Source organism: Hyla sarda, chromosome 3 (assembly GCF_029499605.1).
Source record: "Hyla sarda isolate aHylSar1 chromosome 3, aHylSar1.hap1, whole genome shotgun sequence".
Classification (NCBI taxonomy): Eukaryota; Metazoa; Chordata; class Amphibia; order Anura; family Hylidae; genus Hyla; species Hyla sarda.
Genome location: NC_079191.1, coordinates 75,507,225 through 75,521,351, shown reverse-complemented (window position 1 = coordinate 75,521,351; position 14,127 = coordinate 75,507,225). Strand labels below are relative to the sequence as shown.

The following is a 14,127-nucleotide window of genomic DNA, read 5'->3' as shown; positions in this document are numbered from 1 at the left end:
TTTTTTATTGAAATGTATCAATGGGGTCAATGGGAACTGTATGTGTGTACAGTTCCATACGGTTTTTGACTTTGATTGAAATTCCAAGAAAAAAACTCTGCAAACAAGTAAAACTTTATTCATAATGGAGTGAAAAGTTAAAAACTTATATATTTTTTCTCTTAAAAACGGATGCAACTGGACATCATTTTTTAAAAAACCGTATACGGGTTAAAATTGGTACACACGTTTTGATACAGTTTAGTCCGGTTTTGAGGAATCCGTTTTTCATTTTTTTATATATCCACTGGCTTCAGAAAGTTAAACAAATTTGTAAATTACTTCTACTAAAAAATCTTAATCCTTTCAGTACTTTTTGAACTGCTGAAGTTGAGTTGTTATTTTCTAAGTGCTCTCTGATGATGCGTGTCTCGGGAACCACCCAGTTTAGAAGTAAATCCCCATAGCAAACCTCTTGTACTCTGTGCAGTTCCCGAGACAAGCAGAGATGTCAGCAGAGAGCACTGTTGCCAGACCGAAAAGAACAACTCAACTTCAGCAGCTGATAATTATTGAAAGGAATAAGATTTTTTAATAGAAGCAATTTAACTTTCTGGAGCCAGTTGATATAAACATTTTTTTTTCCTGGATAACCCCTTTAACATGTATTAGGGCTGCATGATTTGGGGAAAATTTCATGTGTGATTATTAAGGTAATTATTGTGATTCTGTTATGCGATTGCGAAATGATAAACAAATGGTAAAATCCCTCTGGCCCCATTTCATGTCCAACCTTCCATTTTATGGTTAAGCCCCCACCCCAATTTCATGTTCAATCCCCTCCATTTTATGTCCATACCCTTAATTTAGCCCAGTTCTCCCATTTGTCTGCTGCAGAACTTCTCAGTGGTCCCATTGTCTTCTCGTCCTTTTTTTTTTTTTGACAAAAAAAAGGTCCTTCCCACTCAGCCAAAGACGGGACATGGCTTCGTGGCCTGTGGCAGACAAACAAAGCATCAGAGCTAGGTTAACATCAGGAGGTTGTATGGGAGGTAGCGGACAGCCGGAGAAACAGGACTCGGGTGATAGAGAACAGACAGCCCACTTTACTACTTAGCCCAGAATGAGCAAGTCAAGTGGATGGTCCTACTCTGATTGGCATGTTGCCCAGATGTGTCAAAAGTTGTCATTGCACCGTATATTGCTCTTGAGACCTGCTGCGATCAGGATTTATAAGTGGGGGAAGTTTGCCGCACTGTGTGCCCCTATCCCAGTGTCAATCAAATTTGACCTTTTCTCTGTATATGTCTATGCAGAGAAAAGGTCTTGCCGGCCGGCCGGGGAGTGGAGTGTGGTGCTGCACACTCAAGAGTGAGACCTGGTACGATCACAATATATGACAGAACAGTAAATGACAGTAACCCTCTTTATAGTATATACTCTATATATCTTCCCTATATACTACTCTATCAGCTATGCCACGTACATGTCCGTGATGTTTGCACCTTGTCTTTGCACTGAATAAATCCTTCCCGCAGTCCGTACTGGAGCGGTGAGTGCGCTTATGTTTTCTTCTCATTAGACTTCTCTATATACTGTTGACACCAGTGTTTAGAGAAGACCAGATCAGACCAAAGACAATAGGTGATGGTCACAGTCCGCTCTGCACAGGTCATAGAGTATGTCTAAAATACTTTAAGATAGAGATGTCCCCTCCCAGTCTATTCTTATGTGCATGGAGATGCTGTAAAGCAGATCTCTAAATGCTGTTAACAGAGCACAGCAGCAGCTCAGGCAATATTGATGTTTTCATTTTAGTGTTTAAAAAAATGTAATAATAAAATCTTAACAGATAAGAAAAAAAGAACATGTTTGTGTGAGTAGAAGAATTTTTATTAATGGGGAAAAAAAAATCTTTAGGACCCTTATTTCCTGGGGTTGTTTTTGCTTTATAGGAGAATGCACTTTTAGACAGACAGACCAGTGCCCTATGCAAGCGCCAGTCTAGTGGATCGTCTTTCACATGGCCCAGTTATTGTCAGTATAGATCATCAAGGAGAGAGGCAAGAAGACCCGTGTAGTCCAGGCACTGCCAGCTTGGTCATCGGATGGTGGAATAAGGCCAAATAATATTGTGTTATTCTGTGCCGGCGTTAGCGTTGCTGTGAAGTCCGGTCATGTGACTTGCATATAGCCAATCACGGTGCAGGGTGTGTCTAGCTCTGTGCCCTCTAGTATACAGGGATCGGAATGACAGCAGGGATGTGATCAGCTGTGTGAGGTACAGCAGTATAGAGAGATTTTTGGCCGACTAACATTGGCTGCACGATCTCTCAAATTTTTAAATGTTTTTTTTATACAAGACATTAAATGTCATGTTTACCCCTCTTAATAAACCCTTAGTCTCCTATTCATGAATTGGGGTGTGGGTGGAGTTGTCATTTCCAGGGGTTTTTCCAAGATTTACTTCTCACCTATGCACCCCTATCTAATAGGTTTGGTATGGTACCCCCACAAATCCTGAAATTAGGAGGGGAGGTCCCCTGAGTGGAGCATTGGTTGAGCATGTGCCCTTCCACTCCATTCACTCACAGATGTATTTCCATGACCTTTTGCATGGTACATAGTGCTCATACGTGCACCACTTTCAATATGCCATTGCTCCACCACAGTTTTGTGCCCACATGCCCCAACCAGTCTGACTCCTTCTCTCCGGCACATACACACGGTTGCAGTTGAAGCTAGGTAAATCTGAATAGATTTGTATAATTGTTGCTTTTTCTTATCCTCACTAGTTTTCCCTGCAATTGTCAAGAAGCTGTATTCTCAGAAGCTGTAATTACATATAAGTGATCCTTCATTAACAGGCTTAGGAATTTCCTATGGCTAGACATTAGCCGTGCCTAAACCAAAAACAGGTTTGACGCGCTCTATTCTTGTTGCAATATCTAATCCGGTGGTCGCATTTTTTGAACAAGACTAGAGGGGAGATTTATATATAAAAAAAATAAAATAAAAATTGTCTTGTTTTACCCAAAACAACCAGGGGCGAAATTACTGCTAAGCCAAACTACAGGGTGGGCCATTTATAAGGATATACCTTAATAAAATGGGAATGGTTGGTGATATTAACTTCCTGTTTGTGGCACATTAGTATATGTGAGGGGGGGAAACTCTTCATTTTGAATCCAACTTTTGTTAATTCAATAGTCATGTGGGTCATGTGACACATTAAACTTATTGGGAATTTCACAAGAAAAACAAGGATGTGCTTGGTTTTAACGTAACTTTATTCTTTCATGAGTTATTTACAAGTTTCAGACCACTTTTAAAATGTGATCAATGTGCTGCCCATTGTGTTGGATTGTCAATGCAACCCTCTTCTCCCACTCTTCACACACTGATAGCAACACCGCAGGAGAAATGCTAGCACAGGCTTCCAGTATCCGTAGTTTCAGGTGCTGCACATCTCATATCTTCACAGCATAGACAATTGCCTTCAGATGACAGAAAGATAAAAGTCTAAGGGGGTCAGATCAGGAGACCTTGGGGGCCATTCAACTGGCCCACGACGACCAATCCACTTTCCAGGAAACTGTTCATCTAGGAATGCTTGGACCTGGCACCCATATTGTGGTGGTCACCATCTTGCTGGAAAAACTCAGGGAACGTGCCAGCTTCAGTGCATAAAGAGGGAAACACATCATCATGTAGCAATTTCACATATCCAGTGGCCTTGAGGTTTCCATTGATGAAGAATGGCCCCACTATCTTTGTACCCCATATACCACACCATACCATCAATTTTTGTGTTCCAACAGTCTTAGAGGGATCTATCCCATGTGGGTTAGTGTCAGACCAATAGCGGTGGTTTTGATTAACTTCACCATTCACATAAAAGTTTACCTCCTCACTGAACAAAATCTTCTGCGTAAACTGAGGGTCCTGTTCCAAATTTTGTTTTGCTATCTACGGATACTGGAAGCCTGTGCTAGCATTTCTCCTGCGGTGTTGCTTTCAGTGTGTGAAGAGTGGGAGAAGAGGGTTGCATTGACAATCCAACACAATGGGCAGCACATTGAACACATTTTATAAGTGGTCAGAAACTTGTAAATAACTCATGAAATAATAAAGTTATGTTAAAACCAAGCACATCATTGTTTTTGTTGTGAAATTCCCAATAAGTTTGAAGTGTCACATGACCCTCTTCCTATTGAGAAAACAAAAGTTGGATTCAAAATGGACGACTTCAGAATGGCCGTCATGGTCACCACCCATCTTGAAAAGTTTCCCCCCTCACATATACTAATGTGCCACAAACAGGAAGTTAATATCACCAACCATTCCCATTTTATTAAGGTGTATCCATATAAATGGCCCACCCTGTAGTTTTTCTTCCTGACTGTTTTGATGTATGATCCCCTAGATCAGTGTTTCCCAACCAGGGTGCCTTCAGCTGTTGCAAAACTACAACTCCCAGCATGCCCGGACAGCCAAAGGCTGTCATGTTTACGGTATTATGACATTCGATTACATCACGGAGAGAGATTGTAGACACTGCTGTATTGCCTTCTTACTCACCACAGTGGTTGAGCTTTTACAGATAATGGCTAGGACTGGAGATGATTATAAACCAGATCTTTTAACCCTTAGATGATGCAATTTGTGTGACCAAAAGTCTCAATGTGGGCAGCCATAAGATAAAGAATTAACAGACTCCTTAAAGGGATGCTCCGGTGGAAAACTTTTTTTTTTTTTTTTTTAAATGAACTGGTGCCAGAAAGTTAAAAAGATTATTAAATTACTTCTATTTAAAAATAATTTCAGTACTTTTTAGCAGCTGTATGCTACAGAGGAAATTCTTTGCTTTTGGAATTTCTTTTTTGTCTTGTCCACAGTGCTCTCTGCTGACACCTGATGTCCGTATCAGGAACTGTCCAGAACAGGATAGGTTTGCTATGGGGATTTTCTCCTGCTCTGGACAGTTCCTGATACGGACATCAGGTGTCTGCAGAGAGCACCGTGGACAAGACCAAAAGAAATTCCAAAAGCAAAGAATTTCCTCTGTAGTGTACAGCTGCTAAAACATACTGAAAGGATAAAGATTTATTAATAGAAGTAATTTACAAATCTGTTTTAACTTTCTGGCACCAGTTCATTTAAAAAAAAATAAAAAGTTTTCCACCGGAGTAGGGATCGACCGATTATCGGTTTGGCCGATATTCACACTTTTGGACATTATCGGTATCGGCAATTACCGTGCCGATAATGCTTTTCCTCTGGGAGGCACACCCAGCAAGGGTGCCTTGACAGTGGAGTAGGGTTGCCACCTGGCTGGTATTTTACCAGCATAGCTGGTATTTTTATATTAAAAATACCGGCAATGCAATGGCTGGTATTTATCCTACCGATCCTCCAACTCCCGGAATGTTGCACCATACACTATACCAGTGTTTCCCAACCAGGGGTGCCTCCAGCTGTTGCAAAACTACAACTCCCAGCATGCCCGGACAGCTGTTGGCTGTCCGGGCATGCTGGGAGTTGTAGTTTTGCTACAGCTGGCGACACCCCTGGTTGGGAAATATTGACCTATACTACATTCTACTATATAGTCCAACATGCTGAGAGTTGTAGTTTTGCAACAGCTGGATATACCCCTAGTTGGAAAACACTGACCTATACTATATTCTACCATACAGTCCAATATGCTGGGGGTTTTAGTTTTCGTTTGGGGCAGCTCCTGAGCCACAGGCTGTTTCAGGGCATGCTGGGAGTTGTAGTTAGTAACTAACTGCAACTCCCGAATTTAATAAAAAAGTGATCAAAAAGTTAAATCAAAACAATAATGGTACTGTTGAATACTACAGATCGGGGCACAATAAAAATAAGCAGTCATGCAGCCCTGTATAAGGAGAAATAAAAAAATTATAGGGGTCAGAATAGGACAAAATTTCCCCCGGATATGTGTATCTTGTGATGTTACGCATGTATAATTAATTATGCAAATTAGCATGGGTGTTTTTTGCAAGAAAGGTGGCAACCCTACAGTGGAGCCCTTTGCTTTGTTGATCGTTCAGCTATTACATATAATAGAATAAATTACAATCACACAAAGCATGAGAGTACAATACACAGCAAAGGTTCCCTAAGCTATACATCGCACATCATGCTACTCTAACACTCCGCTCAATCCTGTAAGAGGAAAGCACAATAAATTGAAAAACCAAACAAAACAATCTGTGATTGGGCTGGGGGCATAGGGGAGTTGGCAACTATGTGGGGGCAGGGAGAGGGTGGATCAGAGGACTTAACTACTGGGCTATAACTTCAGGGGGACATGGGGGAAGGACAGGGGTCTTCACTCCTCTTCTTCGACGGCCGGGCTATCCAAGATGGAATTGTCTTTGAGCAGGCTCCGGATGAAGCTGCAGCAATCCCGGACCGACATGTTCTCCCTATTGATCACGAGGCAGTTCCTGGCAAGCCACACAGCATCCTTAAAACAGGGGATAAGGCGCCAGGCCTCCTGTATGGCCTTCATGTCATGGGTCCCAGGGAACAGACTTCAAAGCACTGAATGGTACGATAGGCAGTTCCTGGGTACAGAGTCTCTGTGTTCATGTTCCAGGGCATCCAACAGACCCTGCACAAAGGGGCACTGCCAAAACACGTGCAAAGAGGTTTCCTCCAAATTGGTTCACCGGGCGCAGTACCAGGTTCTGCACAGGTCATGGGCATTCATGAACGACTTGAGAGACAGTCCTCCTTTAATGGCCATCCATGACAAGTCCTTATTGCTTTGAAGCCACATTAGTCCAGTCTCTGCCGTGGCTGCGGGGAGACCCAGAATGAGCTCCAACAAGTCCTTAGCTTGCATGAGCGTGTAGATTCTTTGGCTTCAACAGGTCTGGCTTCAGTCCCTCCACCTGGTGCTCCCTCCCAAACCAGACCACATCCCTATAGAACCAGGGAGTGTTCCAGTTGTAAGGGATGGAGCTGTCCCACTTGTCCAAGCCGTACTGCCTCCAGAAGGGCAAAAGAAACAAGCGAGACTTGGACCTGCCCGCTGAGCCATTTTTTTCCCCCCCACAAGAGTCCGCTGCACTCTGACACATGCAAAGGAGGCCCTCAGCAGAGTGGGGATATCGGGGACTCCCTTCCCACCCTTGCAGGGCTCCTTGTCCATTTTGCCCCAGATGAAACGAAACACGGTCCCTGTAATGGCCTTGCAAACGGTGACATGGGGAGGCCAGGCCTGTGCGTTGTATTTGAGCACAGGCAAAACTTCACTTCACGAGACCAGTGTTTTGCCCTCCATCGAGAGCTTCCTGGAGCTTCACAGTCCGATCTTAGAGTTCATTTTTGCCAGTCGGTCTTGCCAAGACTTAGGGGCCGCTCCTTCCTTCCTGAACTAGACTCCCAAGATTCGGATGAAGTCTGGCTTAACAGTAAAGGGGAAGGGGGCAGAAGAAACCAGGTGCCATTCCCAGAAGAGCCTAGCTTCCGACTTCCCTCAGTTGACTCTTGTCCCCTAAGCTTTGCCGAAGTCCTCGCAGGTCTGGACGAGTGCAGTCAGCGCAGAAGACTGTCACGTCATCCATGTAGAGTGAGCACTTGACCTCGTAGCGTGGAGTCTGAATTCCTCTCAAAGGGAGGGGGCTTGGCCTCACTGTGCAGGTCTCCGCCCCCTCCCTCAGTATGCGGTCTGCTCACATCTCCCCTAGCATTAGCAAAACTACAACTCCCAGTTTGTCCTCACTGACAGTAGCGGGACACAAGATGACAGTGGGAGGATTTTTCCTCCAGCTGTGAGCCCTGCACTCACAGTTGTCAATCAAGGAAGTGTGTCCATGACATAGGTGATGATGCATGGACACAGCAGGACTAGTATGTGTCCAAACAGGCAGTTGTTTGACTGGCTTCAGTATGAAATACTGAAATTTTTCTAATGAAAGTAATTGCAAAGCCTATTTGTTTTTCATGCTTTACAACATATCAAAAGTTTTTGTGTCTGACAGTGCCCATTTAATGTCCAACTGATGATCAACAGATGTTCTGCTTCTGTTTTACAGGACTTTCTATACTACTGTTTTGTCAGTTTATTGCACTTCTAACAGTACTTTATTTTCTAAGGGTTGTTGTTTCTTATTGCGTGTTTGTTATGCAAAACTGAAGCATAAAATGTGTACTTATGGGTCAGTGTTCTCAGAACTGTGGCTCTTGAGCTATTGCAAAACTACAACTCCCATCATGCCCTGACAGCTGAAGGCTGTCAGGGCATGATGGGAGTTGTAGTTTTGCAACAGCAGGAGACCCACAGATTGGGGATCACCAGTCTTCGACTGTTAGGACATGATGGGAGTTGTAGTTTTCCAACAGCTGGAGAGTCAAAGGTTGAGGCATCACCAGCCTTCGGCTGTCAGGACATGATGGGAGGTGTAGTTTTGCAACAGCTTCAAAGCCACAGGTTGGATCACCAGTCTATTGAATGATGTAATACATTTAGGGGGGGGGGGGGGGGAATTTAAATATATATATATATATAGTCGCTTTAAACTCAGGAGTGCTGGATATGTGAGCCTCTGGAGGAGTTAGTTTGACTAATTAGAAACAAAAGGAACCCAAACAGGTCTAAATAAAAGAACCCAAACAGGTCTAAATAAAAGAACCCATCTGGTCCTTGCAGAATTAGAAGTCAATTCTCTAGCCAGACGACACCAGCAGATTCTATGAGCAACAAAGTGAATCACTGACGTGCGTTCTTTGTGTTCTCCCAGCACATGCCAGCTGTGCACTTGGTCAGCTTCATGTAAATAAGTCCTGTACATTAGCATTACTATAGGGCCAAAAGCTGGGGTTGACTTTGACTGATCTGCTGCTTCCCCCAGGCCATGTGCTTCCAGGCTGCTATCTGCAAGTTTACACAAGTCGCCCCCCAGCCTGTAGCTTCACAGCCTCCTAGAGGTCAGCATCCTGTGACCTTGAAGTCTCCTCTTACCCCTCCTCTTCCAAGTTAAATTTTTCTTAACACTTGTCACATATAATTCCCAGGCCATTCAATAGCTTTTGCCTTTAACCTCTTAAGTACCATGCCCTTGGCTACAAATATTTCCCATGTACCAGTCTTAAGCATATACGTCTTAAGATATCTTGAGCATTCCCCCAACCAGTGGCCCTCCAGCTGTTGCAAAACTACAACACCCATTGTGCCCGGACAGCCTTTGGCACGCTGCTCTAGTAACATGACACAGTTATTCTTAAAGTCCCGGGAATTTTTTCTTGTCTTTTTTTTTTTTTTTTTTTTTTCAGTTTTTGTTAAACTTCTTGGGTCGGTATTTTTATGACGTTCCGTGTCTCGACTGCAACTCGAAAATTCCAAGCTCTAGAAACCGGCTCCAGGTAAAAAGGAGTTTCGGAAAGCAGTGACGTCCTGTCTGGATTGGTATCCATAGGGTTAAGGCAGAGGTGGGATAGGCCAGAGAATTGTCTGTGTTTCCGTAGGAAGGGCCAGGTCATGTGACCGCGATTCTCCCCCACCCCAGGGCCAGGAAGTTTTAGGCTGTGCTCCCAGAGAAGACAGAGCTCTCGGAGAGAGAACAAACACTGGGGACAGAATGGATCTACCAAACTTCTTCAAACACTGGTTTAGTAAGTTTTGGTTTTATTTTTTATTAAGATTTGTGGATTCTTCCTGCACATTATAACAGTGTTCACACTTCTCCCTGTTTGGCCTTAGTGGCCCTCCTCCAGTGCTGAGATGTCACACCGGGCAACATGCTTCACCGTGCAGGTGAAATGCCTTGTGTGAACCTTTAAAGCTGCTTAGACTTTGCCTTCACCTTTATACAAGGTGGAATCTAGGGTGTAATGCAAGACAATATCGTTTCCCCCACCCTTCAAAACTTAAAGGCTTAAACTGGTTCAGGCTGAAACTATTCAAGTTCTTGATTTATCCTGTGTACTTATGGGTCAGTGTTCCCAAAACTGTGGCTCTCAAGCTATTGCCAAACTACAACTCCCATCATGCCTTGACAGCCGAAGAGGTTTGTAGTTTTACAACAGTTGGAGACCCACAGGTTGGGGATCACCAGTCTTAGGCTGTCAGGACATGATGGGAGATGTAGTTTTGCAACAACTGAAGACCCACATGTTGAGGATCACCAGTCTTCGATGATGGGAAATGTAGTTTTTCAACAGCTGGGGGTCACCAGTCTTCGGCTGTCAGGACATGATGGGAGATGTAGTTTTTCAACAGCTGGAGACCCACAGGTTAAAGGATCACTAGTCTTCCGCTGTCGGGACTTAAAGGGAGACTTAGTTTTGCAACAGCCGGAGACACAGAGGTTGGGGATCACCACTCTTCGGCTGTCAGGACATGATGGGAGTTGTAGTTTTGCAACAACTGGAGACCCACAATTAGGGATCACCATTCTTCAGCTGTCAGGGTATGATGGGAGATGTAGTTTTGCAACAGCTGGAGACCCACAGGTTAAAGGATCACCAGTCTTCCGCTGTCGGGACTTGATGGGAGATTTATTTTTTCAACAGCTGGAGACCCATAGGTTGGGGATCACCAGTTTTCAGCTGTCAGGACATGATGGGAGATGTAATTTTGCAACAGCTTCAAAGCCACAGGTTGGTGATCACCTGTCTGTAGAATGATGTAATACATTTAGGAATGATGTAATGCATTACAGTCACAGCTGCTGTCACACATAATGAATTGATGTAGCCGAGTTGGATTTGTTATTGCACGGTGATTGTATAATGTGATACCAGAGTGATCTGGCACTGGATTATTCCTTTCTACTTGACTGAACAATTGTGTCATTGAGGAATCTGAATACGTTTCATCCTTCAGTTGACTTTTCTATTCTAACCGATTACTTATTTCAGATTTCCCAATGAAAAAAAAAAATCAATGCTTGCAAGCAAGAGCTACACTTGCTAAATATCCCTTAAAGGGGTAATCAAATGTTATCATGTGTTCACAGGATAGGGGATAACTAGCTGATCAATGGGGGCCTGGCCATTGGAACTGCCCCTGATGCTGAGAACAAAGGTTTGTTGTCCCCTAAATGAATGGCGCAGTAGTGTGCATGCGCGGATGGCCCTTCCTTCATCCTGCGCTGGGCAATGTTTGGAAACACCATAGAGGAACGACTACAACTTAATTTGTTCAGAGGACCATTAACCTCTATATTCAGGATTGGTTGGGGTCCCAGTGGGTGACCCACATCAATCATCGGGTTATCTCTTATCCTTTTAATAGGGGATAATTTTTTTAATCTTAGGATAACCCTTTTTAAAGAGCCACCACCAATGGGTGAAATCAATGGATCCCCATCCTTCAGTGAAAGTACAGTGGTGTCATCAGGTAGAACATGAAAGGGCTGTTGTGCTCAATCGGTATACAGTGGTCCCTCAACATACGATGGTAATTCATTCCAAACGACCCATCGTTTGTCGAATCCATCGTATGTTGAGGGATTTGTGCAATGTAAAAAGTGCATTTAATACTCACCTGTCCCCGCCGCTCCGGACCGCGTCCTCACCGCTCCCGATGCTGTCCCAGGGGCTCCCGATGCTGTGCCGCTGGTTCCGGCGTCTTCTCCGGGATCCTCCGGCTTCTTCCGCATCTTCTGCAGGGTCCGGGCCTCGCTTTCTGGTGACGTCATTACGTTGCTGCGCAGGGACGGCGTGCGCAGCTACATAATAACTATGCCGGAAAGCGAGGCCCGGACTCCGGAGAAGATGTAGAAGACGCCGGAGGAAGTGGACCCGGAGCAGCGGGGATAGGTCAGTGAACCTGTCCGGGATGCTTAAACTGCTATCCAACAGCAGCTTAAGCATTTTGCGCTGTCGGATAGCAGTTAATGCGATGGCCCCGACATATAAAAGCATCGTATGTCGATGCTGACATCGTCATGCTATGGCCTCTGAGAAGCCATCGTATGTCGTTTTGATCATATGTCGGGGCCATCGCACGTCGGGGGTTACTGTATCTTACCGGAACCTTTAACCTATGCGGAAGATGGTCATCAGTCTGGGCATAATATTGAAGGGCTGTTGGAGTGAATCAATGTCTTATTGGAATCTTCAACCCATGTGGTGGAGGTTCATTGTTCATAGCACCCGGTTCGTAATTTAATTCCCCCTGGAACAGACTATAAGGGGGACTTCCAGCCCTAACTTTTGACTTGTTCCTTTGAGTTTCTCCCCTAGTTTACTTTTCACACATTTAAAAAAATAAATTCCCCCCTAACTTCCTGATAAACCTATAAAGATGGGCAAATCACTGATTTTAGGGCCAGGTGAGTATTACGCCAATAGGTAAAATGGGGAAAACCTTAATGTTTAGGCATCGGCACTAACTATGGATCTTGTTCCTGTTTGTTATCTTGTTCTGATATAACACTGTGTGCCATACGGCAAACCCTTGGCTTGACTCCATCTGATGAACACAAGTTCACCTTTCTGCTCTGATTACAATAAAGGTATAGAGTGCATTGTTGGTTGATGTTTTCAGTAAACTTTTCATTAGGACAGGGCATTAATACAGCCTTTCCTCCCGACTAGAGGCGCGCAGAACAATGCTCGGTCACAAGGCTCCACTAGACTTTGGCAACTAGTTGTTCACAGGAAATGGATGTGAAGTCAGAACTCCTGGCAGGATTAAGAGGCACAGAGAAGGGGTTAAGCAAGTTTTGTGTTTTTCTTTTTTTGGGGATTAAGAGCTTTCTGCTGCTTACAGGTCACAGTAATACCGTATAGCAATGAGGAAGTGTTACCCAGATTAGTAGTACTTCATATACGGCTCTCTTCCAGTATACACATTTCACAAGAGGTGATAAAGTTTACCACATCATGACATACTAAAGCGTTCTGAAGCTTCCGAGAATTTCATTGTCACTAAAGAGTTTTCAGCCTCTCGGAACTGGATCTGCTGGAAACAATTGAAAGCAATGAGCCGGGGAAACAGACTGGAATTAATATTGGATCTTAATAGGAGTTTTATTTGTTCCATCCCTTTTCAGGGTACCAAAATAGTGATGCTAATTCTACAGGGTCTGTATCTATCCAGATAACACTTTAGAAATGTTTGTTTTTTTATCATGTAGGACAGACTATAGCAACCTGTGTTGGGTACTCTAGTGTTATGTAAAAGAAAGCTTTAAGGGGTATTCCAGTGTTTGTTGCAAAAAAAGTAATATGCAGCTGGGGTGGGATTGGAAAAAAGGCATACTTACCAAGCCCTGGTCCTCTTGCAGCTACCGTTCTCCTCTGTTAGTCCCCCAATTTCATCTTTCCTTGATCAGCCAGTCACTGGCCTAGGCAGGACACCACTGGGGCCAGCGATTTGCTGAGCAGGCAGGTCCTGTCCAAACGCTTGTCTTGGAAGAAGAGATAAGATTGGCGTAAAGGATAGAGGCGAGCATGAGATGTGGGGGGGGGGGCCATCAGGGGACCAGGGCTAGGTAAGTATACTGATATTTCACCGAAAATGCCAGTCACATTGACTGAGGTGGTTTACTGCCGTGGCCAATGTTTGGATGAGTAGGCATTTCCTCTCGAAGTTGGCATAAAGCGGTGAACAGCAGGAACCCAAGCACCATCTGTATGGTAAAAGTAGGGGATCATGCAGGTCAATATAGCTTATTCTAAAGATCACCCGGCCCCTTTCAAAATATTTTTTTTGCCAAGCACCTACTTTGATAGGTCCACCTACATTCTGAGTTTTTTTCAGTTACTCCATTGGAATAGAAGAGGGAAAATTTTCAATCCTGGACTGTTGGTGGCCCTGAGGACTGGTTGGGGACCTCTGAGCTACAGTTGCACAAAACTATTCTCTAATCTGTTACAATGTATCAGCCTGGAGTCCAGGTTGCTTAGCTCACAAAGCTTTGTCTACCCTGGACACGGTTGTATCCACAACGTACCTGACATTAGGGTTTGCAGCCTTTGTATATAGACAACCATGTTGTCGTTCAGGAAGAGCAAGTCATTATCTTGATATTTGGTGAAGAAATGAAACCTACATAGGGGGTATGTATCAGGTAGATATGCCTGCTTTTTGCATACAACAGTGACATATTTTTGTGTAAACCTCCCCTGCCTTGCACAAAAATGTTGGACTTTTTGCATTAT

The 14,127-nt window shown here is 44.0% G+C and overlaps 1 protein-coding gene across 5 annotated transcripts in view; it reads left to right on the top strand.

Annotated features, from left to right (window-relative positions):
• NCK1 (NCK adaptor protein 1) overlaps nucleotides 1-14,127 on the top strand; it is a 117,212-nt gene that overhangs the window by 74,311 nt on the left and 28,774 nt on the right. The window contains exon 1 of one of the 5 annotated variants that reach the window (XM_056564368.1): nucleotides 9,512-9,627. The exons of the other annotated variants lie outside the window; for them this stretch is intronic. Within the exon in view, the coding sequence (XP_056420343.1) occupies nucleotides 9,594-9,627 (34 nt within the window). The 5' untranslated portion in view covers nucleotides 9,512-9,593. Of the gene's footprint in view, nucleotides 1-9,511; nucleotides 9,628-14,127 lie in introns of those variants that run through there. 5 annotated transcript variants of the gene reach the window in all.